The 16,298-nt window shown below is 45.6% G+C and overlaps 1 protein-coding gene across 2 annotated transcripts in view; it reads right to left on the bottom strand.

Moving 5' to 3' along the window:
• The window catches only part of LOC134107809 (NACHT, LRR and PYD domains-containing protein 3-like), a 54,802-nt gene that overhangs the window by 18,695 nt on the left and 19,809 nt on the right, over nucleotides 1-16,298 (bottom strand). Inside the window, exons 10-16 of one of the 2 annotated variants that reach the window (XR_009942796.1) lie at nucleotides 15,884-16,057; nucleotides 13,780-13,950; nucleotides 11,827-12,000; nucleotides 8,441-8,614; nucleotides 7,157-7,203; nucleotides 5,124-7,023; nucleotides 4,391-4,488 (exon numbers count right to left, since the gene is read on the bottom strand). Coding sequence is in view for 1 of the 2 variants with exons in the window: in XM_062559399.1 (XP_062415383.1) it covers nucleotides 6,932-7,023; nucleotides 7,157-7,203; nucleotides 8,441-8,614; nucleotides 11,827-12,000; nucleotides 13,780-13,950; nucleotides 15,884-16,057 (832 nt within the window). In the remaining variant the exon portion in view is untranslated. Of the gene's footprint in view, nucleotides 1-4,390; nucleotides 4,489-5,123; nucleotides 7,024-7,156; nucleotides 7,204-8,440; nucleotides 8,615-11,826; nucleotides 12,001-13,779; nucleotides 13,951-15,883; nucleotides 16,058-16,298 lie in introns of those variants that run through there. The other variant, XM_062559399.1, reaches the window with a different exon arrangement.

The raw sequence follows: 16,298 nt of genomic DNA, 5'->3' as shown, positions 1-16,298 counted from the left end.
GACGAGAGGAAGGAACCACCAGGACCGAGACCACTTCCCCTTCTCCTTTAAAGTCACAGCGTTGACATCCATCCGGGTTTCTCTCCCTTAAAGACGGAAACACAACTTTCATGTGAAGTTTCCTGTGTGTGAATGTTCCTGATAGCAGGGACTGAGTAGCGTCAATCTTACCTCCGTCCACGTTTATCGTTATTACCACTAATTTGAGTCAAAAACTCAGCTCACGATGGAATGAAGAATAAATAAACCTGTTTACATGGATGAAGACCAAGTCAGAGCCTTCATAAAGGATGACGTAAGTTACTGTGGAAGATATTGATGAGGATTTTGCCACTAACTCAACAGACAGAAAGCTAAACTGCACGAGGTGCTAGCTTAGTGCTTCGTGACCTACGTTAGCTAACGTTAGCTAACGCGGCTCGTATGATGTGGAGGTGGTGAATATAAGAAGAACAGCCACCTCTGGAATATCGGTGCACACTGAAAGACGTTGTTGGACGTCAGCTTTTAAACAGAAAACAGACTGTTTTGAAGCAAACGCAGACGATTGTGTGCACTAACTGACGTAAGAAGGACAGCGCCATTTGCCATGAACGATTCTCACTAAAAGAAGGCGCCAAAGCCCACTGACAGAGCTTCAGAAGACAGAACCAGCCAGCTTATTGGAGCTAGAACTTACAGCCATGATGGAAAACCTTAAAATTGACGCTACAGATGTAAAGGAAGTGAAAGAGATGCTCAGTCAAAAGTTTTGCAAAGTGTTCAAAGAGTTTGAGGATGTTGATGCTGATGCGGTAGCTTCATTGGATGAAGTACATCAACATAATTGGTTTGAACCAATATCAGCAACATATAAGGGACTTAAAATACTGAAAACTGGAGTTCTGCAATGTGGAAAAAAGTGAGAAAGCAAAACAGTGCCACTGGAAATAATTTGGCAAATGAATCTGAACAATGTGATTTTAATGCTGAGGACAGCGTCTCTCGAGTTGGGAAAGACGTGGTAGTAAAAGTAAACGCAGCTCATCTGTGAGCTCCAGCTCGGTAGCTTCATCTGTAACCAGTGTGAAGGAAGAAGCAGAGCATGCAGCACTGATCACACCTTCAGCTGCATTTTAAAAAGAAACAAGCACTTGAACTTGAAGAAGTGCAGATAAAGGCTAAACTGGAACAATTCAACATTGATGCTGTTATTGGGGAATCCAGTGCAAAGCCCAAAGTGCTTGAAGAGCATGACAATGCTAAGGAAAGAGCCAGCAGTTATACATCGAAGAAGTCTTCTCAAGGTAAGAAAAGAGACCATGATCATGATCCCCAACAATGAAGGTGGGCTGTATCAAGTCATGCAGAGGCAAAATGAGATCACTGCGATGCTGTTAAGCAGCAGACTACGTCTTACCTCCCTATTAGGGACATTCCAGTGTTTAAAGGTGACCCTCTTACTTACAAATCTTTCATTAGGACTTTTGATAATGCTGTGGAAAGAAAAACAGACAAGCTTTACTCCTTGGAGCAGTATACTAGTGGGGAATAGAGATGTGTCGTTCGTGAACGATTCGTTCGTTTTGAACGAATCTATACAATCACTCGGAAGTGACGAGTCCGCTCAAAGAGCTATTCGTTCATTTCCTCGTGGCCGCGCATTCGTGACTTTTCAGTCAAGGAAACAGAAATGGTTCGTTCATTTTCCGACTGGGTTTCCGGGGGCGAGTCTACGGATCATTTTTCCCGTGACCTGCATTGGTTTAGTAGAAACAGTTACTTCATTCCCTTTCACATGACCACTGTTTTAGAAAGACATTCATTCACAAGTCATACTGACTGGTTTTGTTTCGGGTCGGCGAGTGTCCGCTGTGCCTCCTGCACATAGCCCGGCGGCGGCATGTAAACAAACACCAACCAGGATGAAAGAAGCGAAACCACAGGGGAGTAAACGGTTTGCAGTTAATGATAAAACAAATCCTAGTGATAGGTCGTTGCACATGTTTGAGTAGAAGCGAGCTCCGTGTCGCGGTCCGCTCTGAGCAGCTGAGCAGCCCGCCAGCTGGAGCGCGGAGTCCCGGACTCCAGCTACTCAAACATGCGCAACGACCTATCACTAGGATTTGTTTTATCATTAACTGCAAACCGTTTACTCCCCCGTGGTTTCGCTTCTTTCATCCTGGTTGGTGTTTGTTTACATGCCGCCGCCGGGCTACGTGCAGGAGGCACAGCGGACACTCGCCGACCTGATTCGGCGTTTGGAGCGGACCAACCCGGATAAACCTCCGCCATGAACTTCCTAAGTACAAACAGCTTATGAAATGCCCTACATGAGAATAAAAGTGCTTGCATTGGACGGATTTCGGCTAGCGAATTGGCTATTTGGCTGTGGAATTGACCCTACCCCCCCCCGTTGAAATGAACGAATGACCCGAAAAAAGATTCGGTCTTTTTACTGAACGAGAATCAAAGAACGGAGTCAGTAAAAAGATCCGAACCTCGCATCACTAGTGGGGAACCACAAGAGCTGGTTTGCTGTTGTGAGCATATGAATACATGTCAGCAGAAAGATGCAACTCAGAGGCCAGAAAGTTACTACAAAAGCATTACAAAGATGAGCTGAAGATAGACGATGCATACATGGACAAGGCATTGAAATGGCCTCAGATCAAACCAGAAGATGGTAAAGCATTAGGTGTCTATGCTCTTTTCCTCATTGGTGGTAGAAACACTATGGACAATATAGAATACATGGAGGAAATGGATAATCCTACTAACATTTTAAGTTATCATTTCAAAGCTTCCCTACAAAGTCAGAGAGAAGTGGAGAACGACGGCATTTGAGATCCAAGAGAGAGGAAGAGGACGAGCAAGGTTTTCTAACTTAGTGGACGATTCATCGATCAGCAGGCAAAGGTGGTTCTGGATCCTCTTTTCAGAGTTGTGGTGGAGAATCAATGATAGAACTACCAGAGAAATAAACATCAGGAAAACACCTTTGCTACAGGTGTGCAGGACACAACCTCAGAGACAATAAGGACACGCAGCCCAGTAAAAGATGTTGTTACAGGTGTCAATCAACCATGTTTATTCTGTCAGAAGAACCATGGCCTGTCTGTCTGCAATAAGAATAAAGATCTGACCAACAAAGAACAGACTTCCTGAGGTCTGAAGGCCTTTGCTTTGGATGCCTTACACTGGGGCACCTTAGTAAACATTGCAGAAAGAGAATGAGGTGTCAGACTTGTTCTCAGGGCCACCCAGAAATACTCCATGTCATCAAAGAACATGCTGGACCGGAAGGAGTTGAAGAGAGCAACGCTATCTCTAGTGTCTGCGTGTCATCAAGAGGTTTGTGGAAGCACTGGGGCTGGAGAAGGAGACTGTGTTCTAGCTGTGGTACCAGTAAAGCTGAAATCCAGAAAGAGTGAACGCATGTAGAGACAGAAGCCTTCATGGATCCTGGAAGCACTGCAACGTTTTGAAGTGAAGAGCTACAAAAAGCACTAAACCTTAAAGGAAAGGGCACCCAGTTTCTTCTCCACACAACGGGTCAAGACCAGTCTAACGGTCACAAATTGATGAATAGTTGTGTTCTTTCAGACCTAGAAGTGTCTGGCATTGAATAAAACTCATACATTGAACAGCCACATCCCAGTAAAGAAAGACGACGTTCCACAACAGGACGACATTTCACACTGGCCTGAAAGACGTGCGTCTCCCTCACTTTGATTCACTTTATAGACAAAGAAGAAGAAGGAATTAACGGAGTAAACAGAACATTGTCCCTCCTCTCCAGGGGAGATCCAACTCACATCCCTGAGTCACTCACAGGTGTCTCTGTTGGGGACAGCAGGTAAATGTGAGGACACGTCCTTTAGAGGTCATGTGACATTTCTATCGTAGATAGAGTGGATTCTAGTGCTTACATTCATACCGCACCGCATGCTGGGATGTGCTGGGCCTCAGAGAACAGACGTGTCCTCCACATCGTCCCCTGGATGCCGGCGTCCTTCCACGCGGTGGATGAGGAGCAGATGGATGCAGTCGCCCTGCTGGAGCTCCGGCGGCTCCCTGACCTCCATCATCACCTTCACCTCTGCACCCACCTGATGTTTGATCTTCATACGGGACGATGAAAAGCACTTTGACTCCCGAATCGAATCCCTCTGAGGCCCCGTTCCATCAGACTCATGTCACATGTCTAATAATGAAAAAACACATTCACTTTCCCACAATGCTTCACTTTGAAGAAGGAGGAGCTGATGCCACAGAACACGGCTCATCAGATGCAGTCTGGGGTTAAAGTGAGAGAGAGAAAAGAGGGAGAGTCGTGTGGAAGCACTTGTTCCTGTTTGTGTTCAGTCTGACATCAACATGTTTTTATCACAAACAAACAAACATCAACGTCTCCTTTGGTGTCATTTGGTCTTTATTATATTGTCACTGTGATACATGTTGGGAATATGAATCCTGTTTACTGGTTTAATCCCATCAGTGACGTCCCTCTGATAAATCAAAAGTTTCTTTCTTTGTGCTAAGTTAGAAAATGTTGCCCTGTCCTGCTGAAGAATTCAAGTCAGAGACAGTCTGGCAGGATGGGGGTTCCTGTCTGGACTTGATTTAAGAGTCGGGACCCGCACGGACAAACAGAGGTTTCTCTGTGTGTATTGATAAGGGGATCGGTTTCTGTTCTGATTTAGGAAGCAAGGTCAGCGGGTCAACTAGCAGCAGATGTGTAAGATAAGGCGGGAGGGCCACACCACACTTCATACAACACTCATACTTTTTTCATTGTTTACGTTAAGTCAGGAGGTCTGGACATTGGATGTGACCGGATCCTTAGAGGCGGGGGGAGAATGGTCATCCCCTACGCCAGCTTAGGGCCAATAGAAATCTTTTCTTTGTCTTTTGGGTTATAAAACATGATGTTCTTGCTGATGTTAGTTAGTGTGTGTTCTTCCGGCCTGCGGGCCGATAGGATTGCTCCTGCCTTTGCAAATGCAGCGCTTATACTTGACCTGTGATCTGATGAATAAATCTACCAGAACGAGAGAAGTAGTTTGGCTGAATTCTTCCAGACGTCCCCATCCAGGCTTCCAATTTTTGAACACGAGCCTCTCTTTTTAAATTACTAACACCTCTGCTGGCCAGGACCAGTCACTGCACCTCATGTTGTTTCCAATAAAAGTCCTTTATTCACATTAGAAACAAACAATTCTATTCCTGTGAAGCCAAAGTAATACATGGAGGCACTAAACGTTGTACTATTATATAACGTTAATACAAACACAAGTACATGATGTTATCTGTCATTTAACCTTCTTCAGAGGTTTGATGAAGCTTTCAAAAGGTTTTTGTTCAGAACAAACCTGATTATGTGGAATTAGATTTGATTCCACTGAACACATTTAGAAAGATTTGAAGTTAAAATCGGTTCAACAAAAATTACACGTTGATATTTTACTTATTTTTGACATTACAAAAATCCTTGAAAAAAATAGCAAATGAAAAACACACAAATCTCCATGTATCTCATATTGAGGAGAGGGGGGTGATAATCAAAAGCTTTTTTCTTAGTGCTGAGTTAGAAAATTGTTGCCCTGTTTTGCTGAAGATTTCAAAGTCAGAGACCAAGCAGGATGTGCCAGCAAGGCCAGACAGTCTGGCAGGATGGGGGTGCCCTGACTGATGTCGTTGAGAACTAGAAAACAGACGTATAAACAGAAGCTTCTTGGGTTACATATATATGGGAACGGTTTCTGTCCTGACTGAGGAATCAAGGTCAGCAGGTCAACCAGCAGATGTGTAAGATAAGGGGGGGTTCACACCACACGATCCAACATCCACACTCTGTTCATTGTTTACGTTAAGTCAGGAGTTCTGGACATTGAATGTGACCGGATATTTAGATGCGGGGGGAGGAAGATCCTCCCCTACGCCAGCTTAGGGCCAACATAAATCTTTTCTTTGTCTTTCGGGTTATAAAACATGATGTTCTTGCTGATGTTGGTTAGTGTGTTCTTCCGGCCTGCGGGCCGGTAGGATTGCTCCTGCCTTTGCAAACGCAGCACTTATACTTGACCTGTGATCTGACGAATAAATCTACCAGAACGAGAGATGTTGTTTGGCTGAATTCCTCCAGACGTCCCCATCCAGGCAGATGAGAGACCTTTTTATAAAATGTCTTCTTGAACATTGTGACACATAAAGATTAAGATTAAACCCTAATTCAATTAGGAGCCAACATCTAAATGATGATTATTGATTCATCCACAGAGGCATCAAGCACAGAGACATTAAAACACACCTCGCTGAGCTCTTTCACACGTTCATCTCCAACACCACAAGTCCCAGAGAGCTGTGGACCCCCAGAGTCCAGACCAGCTCAGGTACCCCTCACCTGCTCCACCTGCATCTACACCCACATGGACCTACATCAGCTGTACAGATTGAACTATGTGGTGAGCAGAGAGGACGGTTCTCCACCAGGAAGAGACTCTGCCTCCTAAAGACGACCCAGATACACTGATGAACCAGAACTGAACCTGAACCCAGGATAAAGAGGTTCAGTGAATGTGGTGTTGAAGGTGTGGAGGCGGATCAGTCTGTCAGAGGAGACTTCATAGAAGGACAGAGAGCCAGCAGGACAGTCCACATACACTGCTACTCTATCAGAGGATGAAGAGGAGGAGGTGATGGGTATTAATGTCTTGTTGTGAAGGACATAGTAATCTCCATAAGAGCAGATCAGACTCCAGGACTGATGATTCTCTCCAAACCAACAGTCATAACTGACTCCTTTCCTCTTGATTCCTCTGTAACTCACTGATACATAAACTCTTCCGCTCCACTCGACCTCCCAGTAACAGCGACCAGTCAGTCCAGTTCCACACAGCAGCTGAGGTCTGAGGTCAAATCTGTCTGGATGATCAGGATATGACTGAACCTCCTCCTTCACAAATGTCACCTTCCTGTTGTTGTCAGACAGTTTGAGTTCCCTGTTTACGGTGTTTGTGTCGATTGTGAGTTCACAGGAATCTGATGAGAGAACAAGACACAATACAGCTGCAGTTATGAATCATGTGTTCATCTAGTGACACTTTGATGATGACATCACAGAGGTGAATGAGTGATGTCACAGTGTGATGAATCCAACTCAAAGCACACTTACACTTCTTCAGACCTGGTCTCAACCATAGGACTCCAGCAGGCTCCACCCTGAAAGGAGTAGGGGGGTCAGAGCAGCATGGAGACATGGACATGACATCACTCTCATACACACAGCTTGGTCCTTCATGTCCACATGGACCACCTCTTCTTCTTCTGATCATCTATTATCATCAGTATTCTACTGAGCATCATCTTCCATGTCCCTCAGTGTCCTTCAGCAGTCAGTGAATCAATGTTTAAACCTGCATCAAGTGGTTTCTTTGTCCTTGTGGTTCTGTGAACACAACATGTGACATGTGACCATCTTCAGAAAGGAAGATGATCTATGTGTCCCTCAGTCGTCTCCCAGCATCACGCTGTCAGCTGATGTGGGCGTGTCCACGTTTAAACAACCAACCAATCAGACCCTGTGTCTCTGAACCAATCACGTTGTTGCTGTCAGGTGTCGTTTCAGTTCCTTTGTGGGGATGGAGTTGCTGCTCCGGCTCGGTCCAGCAGTCCGTGCTGCAGGTCGGGTCACCGAGCTCCGCTTTGCACGTCAGCGCCACGTTTACCACCTGCCTCTGGACACGTGACACAGTGACAGCGACGATACGCAGGCAGGACGTCAGACACGCTGCTTCACTTTAACAACCCCATTCTCCATCGTTTCATCATTTTAAAGAACTTCACTGATGTGGTTTTTCTCTGTGCTTAAATACAGCTGCAGGCAGAGACATGTGGGATCACACCTGGCACACGCAGCACAGCAGCCAGTAAACACACAGCATGCAGCAGGTGAGTCTATTTAATGAGCTTTATTTTACTTTACACCTAATTCAGATGTTTGAATAATTGTTTACTCTATTAAACATCACTGATCTTGTTAAAAGAAGAAAAAAATGATTTAGATGTATTTACTGTCGTATTATGACTCACAAGATCAGTGATGAATCTCAACATATGAAGAAGAGAAGAAAATCAGTAATTTTATTGCCTATTGCCATCATGTATCTGTATTAATAGATGAACATCAGTTTTATGTATTTGCCTTCAGGTGAAGGAGCAACAGACACATCCCGCCGTAATTCTGCACTACTAAATCTAAATCTTAGTCTCGCCTACGGCAGCCAATGGGCTTGAGCCAGCCCTGCATGAGGGACACAAACAGTTTGAGTCTCTGGTAGTTTGAGGCCAGCTTGGTGTCTCAGGGTCACATGACCAGACTGACAGTGGGACAGAGAAAAGATTTCCAGCTCTCCCTCCTCTACCAGACTGATGGTCTGTGGCTGCAGCCTCTTCATACCTGAGAGTCTCCAGTCTCCAGTTAGGATCCTTCAGTCCATCAGAAAGCAGCATCATTCCCGAGTCTCCTGGATGGTTGTAGCTCAGGTCCAGCTCTCTCAGGTGGGAGGGGTTGGATCTCAGAGCTGAGACCAGAGAAGCACAGCCTCCCTCTGTGATCAGACAGCCTGACAGGCTGCAGACACACAAAACAACACACATGTCACATGACCTGAGGGAGCTGTGAGGGCTGCAAGGTCACTGCAGGACTGAGATACTGTTGAGTACTGAGGGATCACATCAACATAGTCACTGACTGGTTTCCAGTCACAACCAAAGACCCTAGTCCATCAACCATCTGATAACATTACTGATGACTATGATTGATCTCCAATATTTCTATTTCTAACACTGTGTGACCCCCCCCACCCGTGTTTTGTTTTCATTGACAATCAATATATAGATCTGCATCCTTGGTACCAATCCTGGTACATGAAAGAATTTAAATATTGAAAACAAACTCTACAACACTGTCACGATCATGTGGCGGAGCCAAATGCAGCACAACGGCACAGAGTGTTTAGTTAATGTCTTTATTAAACACGGCTTCACAGCAGGCGTTCGGGCACAATGAGAGGCAGAGCAGAGTTCAGTCCTCAGGGTTGGGGTGACGCTCCGGGTGGCCAGGGAGGAAATGCGGGGGCAGTCAGGGGAATCGCCGGGCAGACCGGGGAGCAGGCAAACAGAAACCCGAGGCGCTCAGGCAGAACTCGTGGCCGGGAACAGAAGGCTGAGGTGCTTACCAGGGCGGAGACAGACGAACAGGTCGGGAACAGGCAGGGTCAAAACCGGGAGATCAGTCCAAGGGAGAGTGCTGGAGAGACTTTCATAACACGAAGAACAATCTGGCAATGACAGGCTGCGAGTGCAGTGCTTAAGTAGCGGGGCTGATTGTAGATTGTAGTGGAGCAGGTGTGAAAGGCGAGAGAGGCCGCAGTGATGAGGAGGCAGAGCTGGCAGGTGAGTGTGACAGAACCCCCCCGTCAAAGGGTGTCTCCTGACGTCCCAAAACGATGTCACCGAGGGAGGGAGGGAGGGGAGGGTTCTGGGGGATTCTCCTCAATACTCCTCGGACTCGGCCCGGTCCGAATCGTGAGCCGGATGGGAAGGAATCTGGAGGAGGGGCGCGCCGTTCTCCTCTGCGGACTCCTCCGATGATGAGAAGGAGTCCTCCGTCTCGTCAGGGACGGCTGTGGATGCAGCAGTGCGGGTACTGGGACGGAGCCTCTTGGCTGCTGGGCGGGTCCTGGAGGGCTGGTCCGGGTGTTGCTGGTGGAAGCTGGTGATAAGTCGTGGGTCAACAATAAAACCGGCGGGGATCCAGGATCTTGTCTCCGGACCATAACCCTCCCAGTCGACCAGGTTATGGATGCCCCTCCCACGGCGGTGGGAGCGGATGAGGTGTCGGACAGAATAGACAGGGCCTCCATCGACGATGCAGGGAGGTGGGGGGGCCGGGGTGGCGGGGACGAGAGGGCTCTCCGTCACAGGCTTAATCTTAGAAACGTGGAAAGTAAGGTGGACTGCAGCAGCGTTGATGATCTTGAGAATTAAGAATGGGCCAATGAACTTCTGGGCTTTCTGGTTTTTTGGAGTCGTCACGAAGAGGAAGGTCCTGGGTCGATAACCAGACCTTCTGCCCCACCTGGTACATGGGCACGGTGGAGCGTCTGCGGTTTGCCGAGGCGGAGTATCGTGCCACCGACCGCTGGAGGTTGGCCCTGGCCTGGGCCCAGGTGCATTGGCGGATGAAGGTCTGTACAGCTGGGCAGAAGACCTCCTTCTCCAGGGCTGGGAACAGGGGTGGTTGGTACCCGTAGGCGCACTGGAATGGGGAGAGGCCGGTGGACGAGCTGACCAGTGTATTGTGGGCGTACTCCACCCACATCAGTTGTTTGGACCAGGTCGACGGGTGGCTGGAGACCATGCACTTGAGGGTCGCCTCCATCTCCCGGTTCTTCCGCTCCTTCTGGCCATTGGACTGGGGGTGGAACCCAGAGGACAGGCTGGCCGTGGCCCCGATGAGGGTGCAGAACTCCCTCCAAAAGACAGAGGTGAACTGCGGTCCCCGGTCCGAGACCACGTCTACGGGGAGGCCATGGAGTCTGGACACGTTGCTGAGGATCACCTCCGCAGTCTCTTTGGCCGACGGAAACTTAAGCAAGGGAATGAAATGCGCCATCTTGCTGAACCGATCTACCACCATGAGGATGGCGGTGTGCCCTTGGGATGGTGGTAGGTTGGTTACAAAGTCCAGGGATACGTGGGACCAGGGGTAATGAAGGACCGGAAGTGGGTGCAAGAGTCCAGCCAGAGCATGGTTGGAAGACTTGTTCCGGTTACAGACGGGGCAGGCTTTAACGAACTCCTGGACGTCCTTGTCCAGGGACTCCCACCAGAACCGGCGCTGGAGAAATTCTTTGGTTCGCTGGATCCCTGGGTGGCAGATGAGATGGGTACTGTGGCCCCACTGGAGCACCTCAGATCGGAGTTGCCTCGGGACAAAGAGTCGGTTGGGTGGACAGGCGCTGGGACCTGGCTGCTCCTACAGAGCTGCCTGGACCCTCTCCTCGACTCCCCAAGTGATGGCAGCAGCCAGGCGAGCTGAGGGAAGGATGGTGTCCGCCTCTGTAGCACCCTCCTCCTCCCCCTTCAGAAATAGGCGAGACAGGGCTTGATGTTGCGGCTACAATCGTCGATGTAATCCTCCATCGCCTTTCTTTCTGGTGACGAGATGGAGTACAGGCGGCCCCGGGGAGGGCTGGTGCCAGGGAGGAGGTCAATGGCACAGTCATACGGCCGTTGCGGAGGCAGGGAGGTAGCGTTTGACTTGCTGAAGACCTCCTTGAAATCGTGGTACTCAGCAGGCACGCCCAGCAGGTCCGGGGCTGAAGTGGGGCAGGACCGGGGCTGGGGGACAAGGGCTTGTTTCAGGCAGACTTGATGACAGGCTGTGCTCCACCCCAGGATGGACCCTGTCGCCCAGTCGATGTGCGGGTTATGACGACGAAGCCAGGGGAACCCCAGGAGGAGCGGGATCCGAGTTGAGTCCAGGATGTGAAATGAAATCGACTCGAGAGCAGCATCTGGACAGGGACAGTCTGGTGGGTGACCATTCTGAGGGCGTGACCGTCCAGGGCATTGGTGGGCACGGGCTGGGGCACTCTCCCAATCTCCAACTGCCGGGCTAACTCGCTGTTGATAATGGATACGTCTGCCCCCGAGTCAATGAACACCGCCAAATATTTGTAAGATACATATTTGATTTAAATCATGCAAGCAAGAAGAATCTTATGAAGAAGAGGAATGAAGCGTTGAGGTAAATATAGACAATAATTGAATTCCAACCTGAGAGTCTCCAGGTGACAGAGTGGACTCTTCAGTCCATCACACAGCAGCTTCACTCCTGAATCCTGCAGGCCGTTGTTACTCAGATCCAGTTCTCTCAGACTAGAGGACTGGGATCTGAGGACTGAGGACAGATCTTCACAGCTTCTCTCTGAGAGGTCACAGCGACTCAGTCTGAAGAGACAACAATCAACAAGGAGAAAATAACATTTATGTAAAATGAAATCCTCTTGGATGATGAGTTTGAACTAAAATAAAATCAGTAGTTACAAAGAAAAATGTGTTTACAATTGTTTTTCTACTTTAAACAAGAGGAAATGACAGTTAATTTTCTCTACTGTTTACAGGAAGTACTGTAGGATCCATATCGGGATATTTTGTTTTTGCTTATTAGCTAAATACAAGATTAAGCTTCTCTATCCATCTAGGTAAAAGCCCCGTGTGTGGACAATACACATGTATAGTTTCACAGGTTTACACACTAAAACTAAAAGTCATATTGATGAAAGCAAAAGGTTTATCTTGGAAAGTCTTGTTGTCATAATACAAGGGAACATACTGTAGATGAGTGTGTTTGGATGTGAAAATCAGTATATGTATTTTGATATTTGTATGGGACACACAAAAAAAAGAAGAAACTCTGTTTCACTTGGGAAAAAACTACTTACAGGGGCTTTATCCCCATAAAACATAAAGGACAAAGCCTGGAATCTCCGTTATGTTAGCCTAGTGTGTGGACAGTATATCTGTAAAGGTTTTACTTTGATTGAGTAAAGCAGAACAAATAAAGAGAGACTTTAGTGGAGGCCTCACGGCCACTTCACGCACAGGGCAGGCAATGCAGCTCATATCTCACCGTTTGCTGTCAAAATTATAAGTCCCGCCTCTTTATGGAATCGTCAGAGCCAATGAAATCGAGCCAGACCCAAGTGGGATAGATCGCCCGATTTCCTGGCCAGTAAAAGGAGGAGACGTGTGGAGCGAGAAATGACGCTCCGCTCTGAGGGTGAAGCCCCGCCCCCCTTTCCCATGTAAACAAGACGTAATGTTTTGAAAGAGACACACACACGCGCTAAGCGTTTAGCATTCGAGCCCCCGGGAATTATGCATTCTTTCATTGAAAACTAAAACTAAAAATAAGGCAATTTGTGTTTAAAAATTCATAATGTGATTTGAGTGCTTTGTGTTTGTTTTGTTTGGCGATTAGTGGCTTTAAGGCTGAACGCCCCTTTACGGTAACGCCTGCAATGGAAGTGCTTTTTTTAAATAATGCGCCGTTAAAGCCGTTGCGTAGCCACGCTTTCCCAAAGAGACACTCAACTCTTCGCAGAAACGAATAAACGGAAGGTCTTCTACAGTCTCTGATAGAAGATTATGAAAGAATAACGCATACTTCTCGCTAGAAATGCCATCGAAATGCAAAATTGTATTGTGTTTTTCACAAATAATATGCCGACCGTCCGCCATGATTTTCTTTTCGCTAACGGGAAACTTGAGGTCCCGTGACCTATTTGCAAAGCAATGTAAATGAATGGGCCAAAAGAAACATAGTAACGTTATTTTGGGAAGAAACGTAACATGACTACGTTTATTAAGGTGGAACAACGTAGCCATTTCACGCTTTTTTTGGAGACTGGGTTGGCTATTTCAGTGCTTTCTGCTGTGTCATCACAGGTGAAAAACAATCACCACAGTAACGGCGAGTGTGAAAAGTGGTCGGTGAAAGTTTGTCTTGTCTACAAGACAGTCCTGAGTTAGTCCTGAGTTTTGTCTCCGACTTTAGTTCCTCTGGCTCTTTAGTTCTGTAGTGATTTTATGATGAAAAATATGTTTATGAAACCTGAAATCCTGATGATCAAATTCATAGATTAAAAAAGATCCTTTTTACTCTGTATGGAGCTGATAGTTTAGAGACACATTTAAATAATTGTAGACAAACTAACTTAATCTGACCTGAGAGTCTCCAGGTCACAGTGTGGACTCAGTCCATAACACAGCAGCTTCACTCCATAATCCCGCAGGTTGTTGTAACTCAGATCTAGTTCTCTCAGACTAGAGGACTGGGAGCTGAGGACTGAGGACAGATCTTCACAGATTATCTCTGAGAGGAAACAGAAACTCAGTCTGCAGAGACAATGATTAAAAGAAGAAAATAACATTTGTGTTAAAATTAAATCCTGATAAAATACAATTAGTAAGAACAATGAAAATTAGCTCAGTGAAAGTATTTACGATTTATTTTGTTCTTCTTTAAACAAGAGTAACAAATTAGTTAATTGTGCTCTACTGATTACAGGAAGTACTGCAGTATCCAGTGTTAGGAAAGTTCAATTTCTACATGAACTAGTTCAAAGTTCAGTTCACAGATTTTAAAATGAACAAGTTCAGTTCATAGTTCAAACTTCAAAATATTTGAACTAAGTTCACAGTTCCAACTAGTTCAGTTCTTTTTTTCCATATGTTATTATATAGCTATTATTTTTCAAAATTATTGCCACAGTCCATATAGAACCACAGACAGCAATTATTTCATCAGTTTTAACACTGAAGCTATGCATCAGATTCAATCTTCATATCCAATTTTGAATCCTTATCCAACCAGGGTTTACATTAGCATTGAGGAGACAGCATTTCCCCATTGTTGCTTTAATGTTGCTGTCCATTCACTTCATACTAGCAGCAGCTGCAGCGTTCACCCCTACAGTACATTCTCAAACACATGCTACTTATTAAGGCGCGTTTACGGTGTGATTTCTATAGAAATCTGGCACCCTATTTGAACGATGTTAACCTGAAAGAACGTGCTGTTCATAGACACCAGAATGAACGAGTTCACAGTGACGTTCATCGGGCGTTAATACAGTACGTTCAGTTCACGTTCACCCAAAATATGAACGAGTTCATGAACGATCGTTCAATGAAGGCGTTCAGGCACAACACTGGCAGTATCAATATCATGATGAGGCAGATATTTAATGTTTATAAGAGTTAAATACAAAGATAAATTTCTCTATCCTCTATCTGACTTGTTTTATAGAAAGATGTAGAGCAGTGGTTCTCAGCTGGTTTGGCTCCGGGACCCACCATCACCCCTTAATACGACCCAACCTGGCACACGCTGCTGAAAACATGGGACGAGCCGGCTAAAAAAATGACACTCTGCATTAAAAAAGTCCCTTCAAAATAAAATCACAGAATTAATTTTTTTGTGATTTAAAAAAAAAATTCTAATTAATTTATAAGGCCTGCGACCCATTAAAATCAGGTCTGTGACCCACCAGTTGAGAATCACTGATGTAGAGCACAAAGGGAGTGTAAATGAGAAATTCATCTTTATCTTCTGATTTCATGTTATTTACTTTCTAAATTAGAAATAAACATCAAACTCTCATCAGATCGTTACTGTATAGACATTAAAGTCTTCAGTCTCTTTCCTACTTCTGCTTTTCTCCTTTTCATTCATTAATTACTTCTGCTTTTCTCCTTTTCATTCATTAATTACATCAAACATGACATCACAAGCCTAAATAAGAGGAAAAACAGGATAAATCTGTGTTACGTGTTATTTAGCTGATGCTTTTATCCAAAGCGACTTACATTGCATTATAACCCGTGCATTACATTTTTGCTTGGGGAGCAATTAGGGGTTAGGTGTCTTGCTCAGGGACACTTCGACATGGCACATGGGGCAGCCGGGATTCAAACCACCAACCTTACGGCCCTCAGCGCACTGCACTACTCCATGCGCCACCATCCATTGTTTTATTGTGAAAGAACATTGTGTTTCAGACACTATTTTTTGAACTATTGTGCAAGAAGTTTGTCATGTCTACAAGACAGTCCTGAGTTAGTCCTGAGTTTTGTCTCATAATTGAATTCCTCTGGCTGCTTAGTTCTGGATGATTTTATGATGAAAAATATGTTTATGAAACCTGAACTCTTGATGAACAAATTAAAAAATTAAGAAAGAAGATTAAGAAAGATCCTTTGACACTGCATGGAGATGATAGTTTAGAGACACATTTAAATCATTGTAGACAAACTAACTCAATCTGACCTGAGAGTCTTCAGGTGACAGTGTGGACTCTTCAGTCCATCACACAGCAGCCACACTCCTGAATCCTCCAGGTCGTTGTTACTCAGATCCAGTTCTCTCAGACTAGAGGACTGGGATCTGAGGACTGAGGACAGAGCTTCACAGCTTCCCCCTGAGAGGTTACAGTCACTCAGTCTGAAGAGACAATGATCAACAAGAAGAAAATAACATTTGGGTTAAAATGAAATCCTGAAAAAATACAGATAAATATCAGTAAGAACAATGAAAATTAACTCAGTGAACGTATTTACAATTTATTTTGTTCTTCTTTAAACAAGAGGAACAAATTAGTTAATTGTGTTCTACTATTTACAGGAAGTACTTTAGTATCAATATCATGAGGAGGCAGATATTTAATGTTTATAAGAGTTAAATA

Source organism: Pungitius pungitius, chromosome 20 (genome assembly GCF_949316345.1).
Source record: "Pungitius pungitius chromosome 20, fPunPun2.1, whole genome shotgun sequence".
NCBI lineage: Eukaryota > Metazoa > Chordata > Actinopteri > Perciformes > Gasterosteidae > Pungitius > Pungitius pungitius.
Note: the sequence above shows the minus strand (reverse complement) of the source record. Positions and strands in the feature narration are given on the sequence as shown.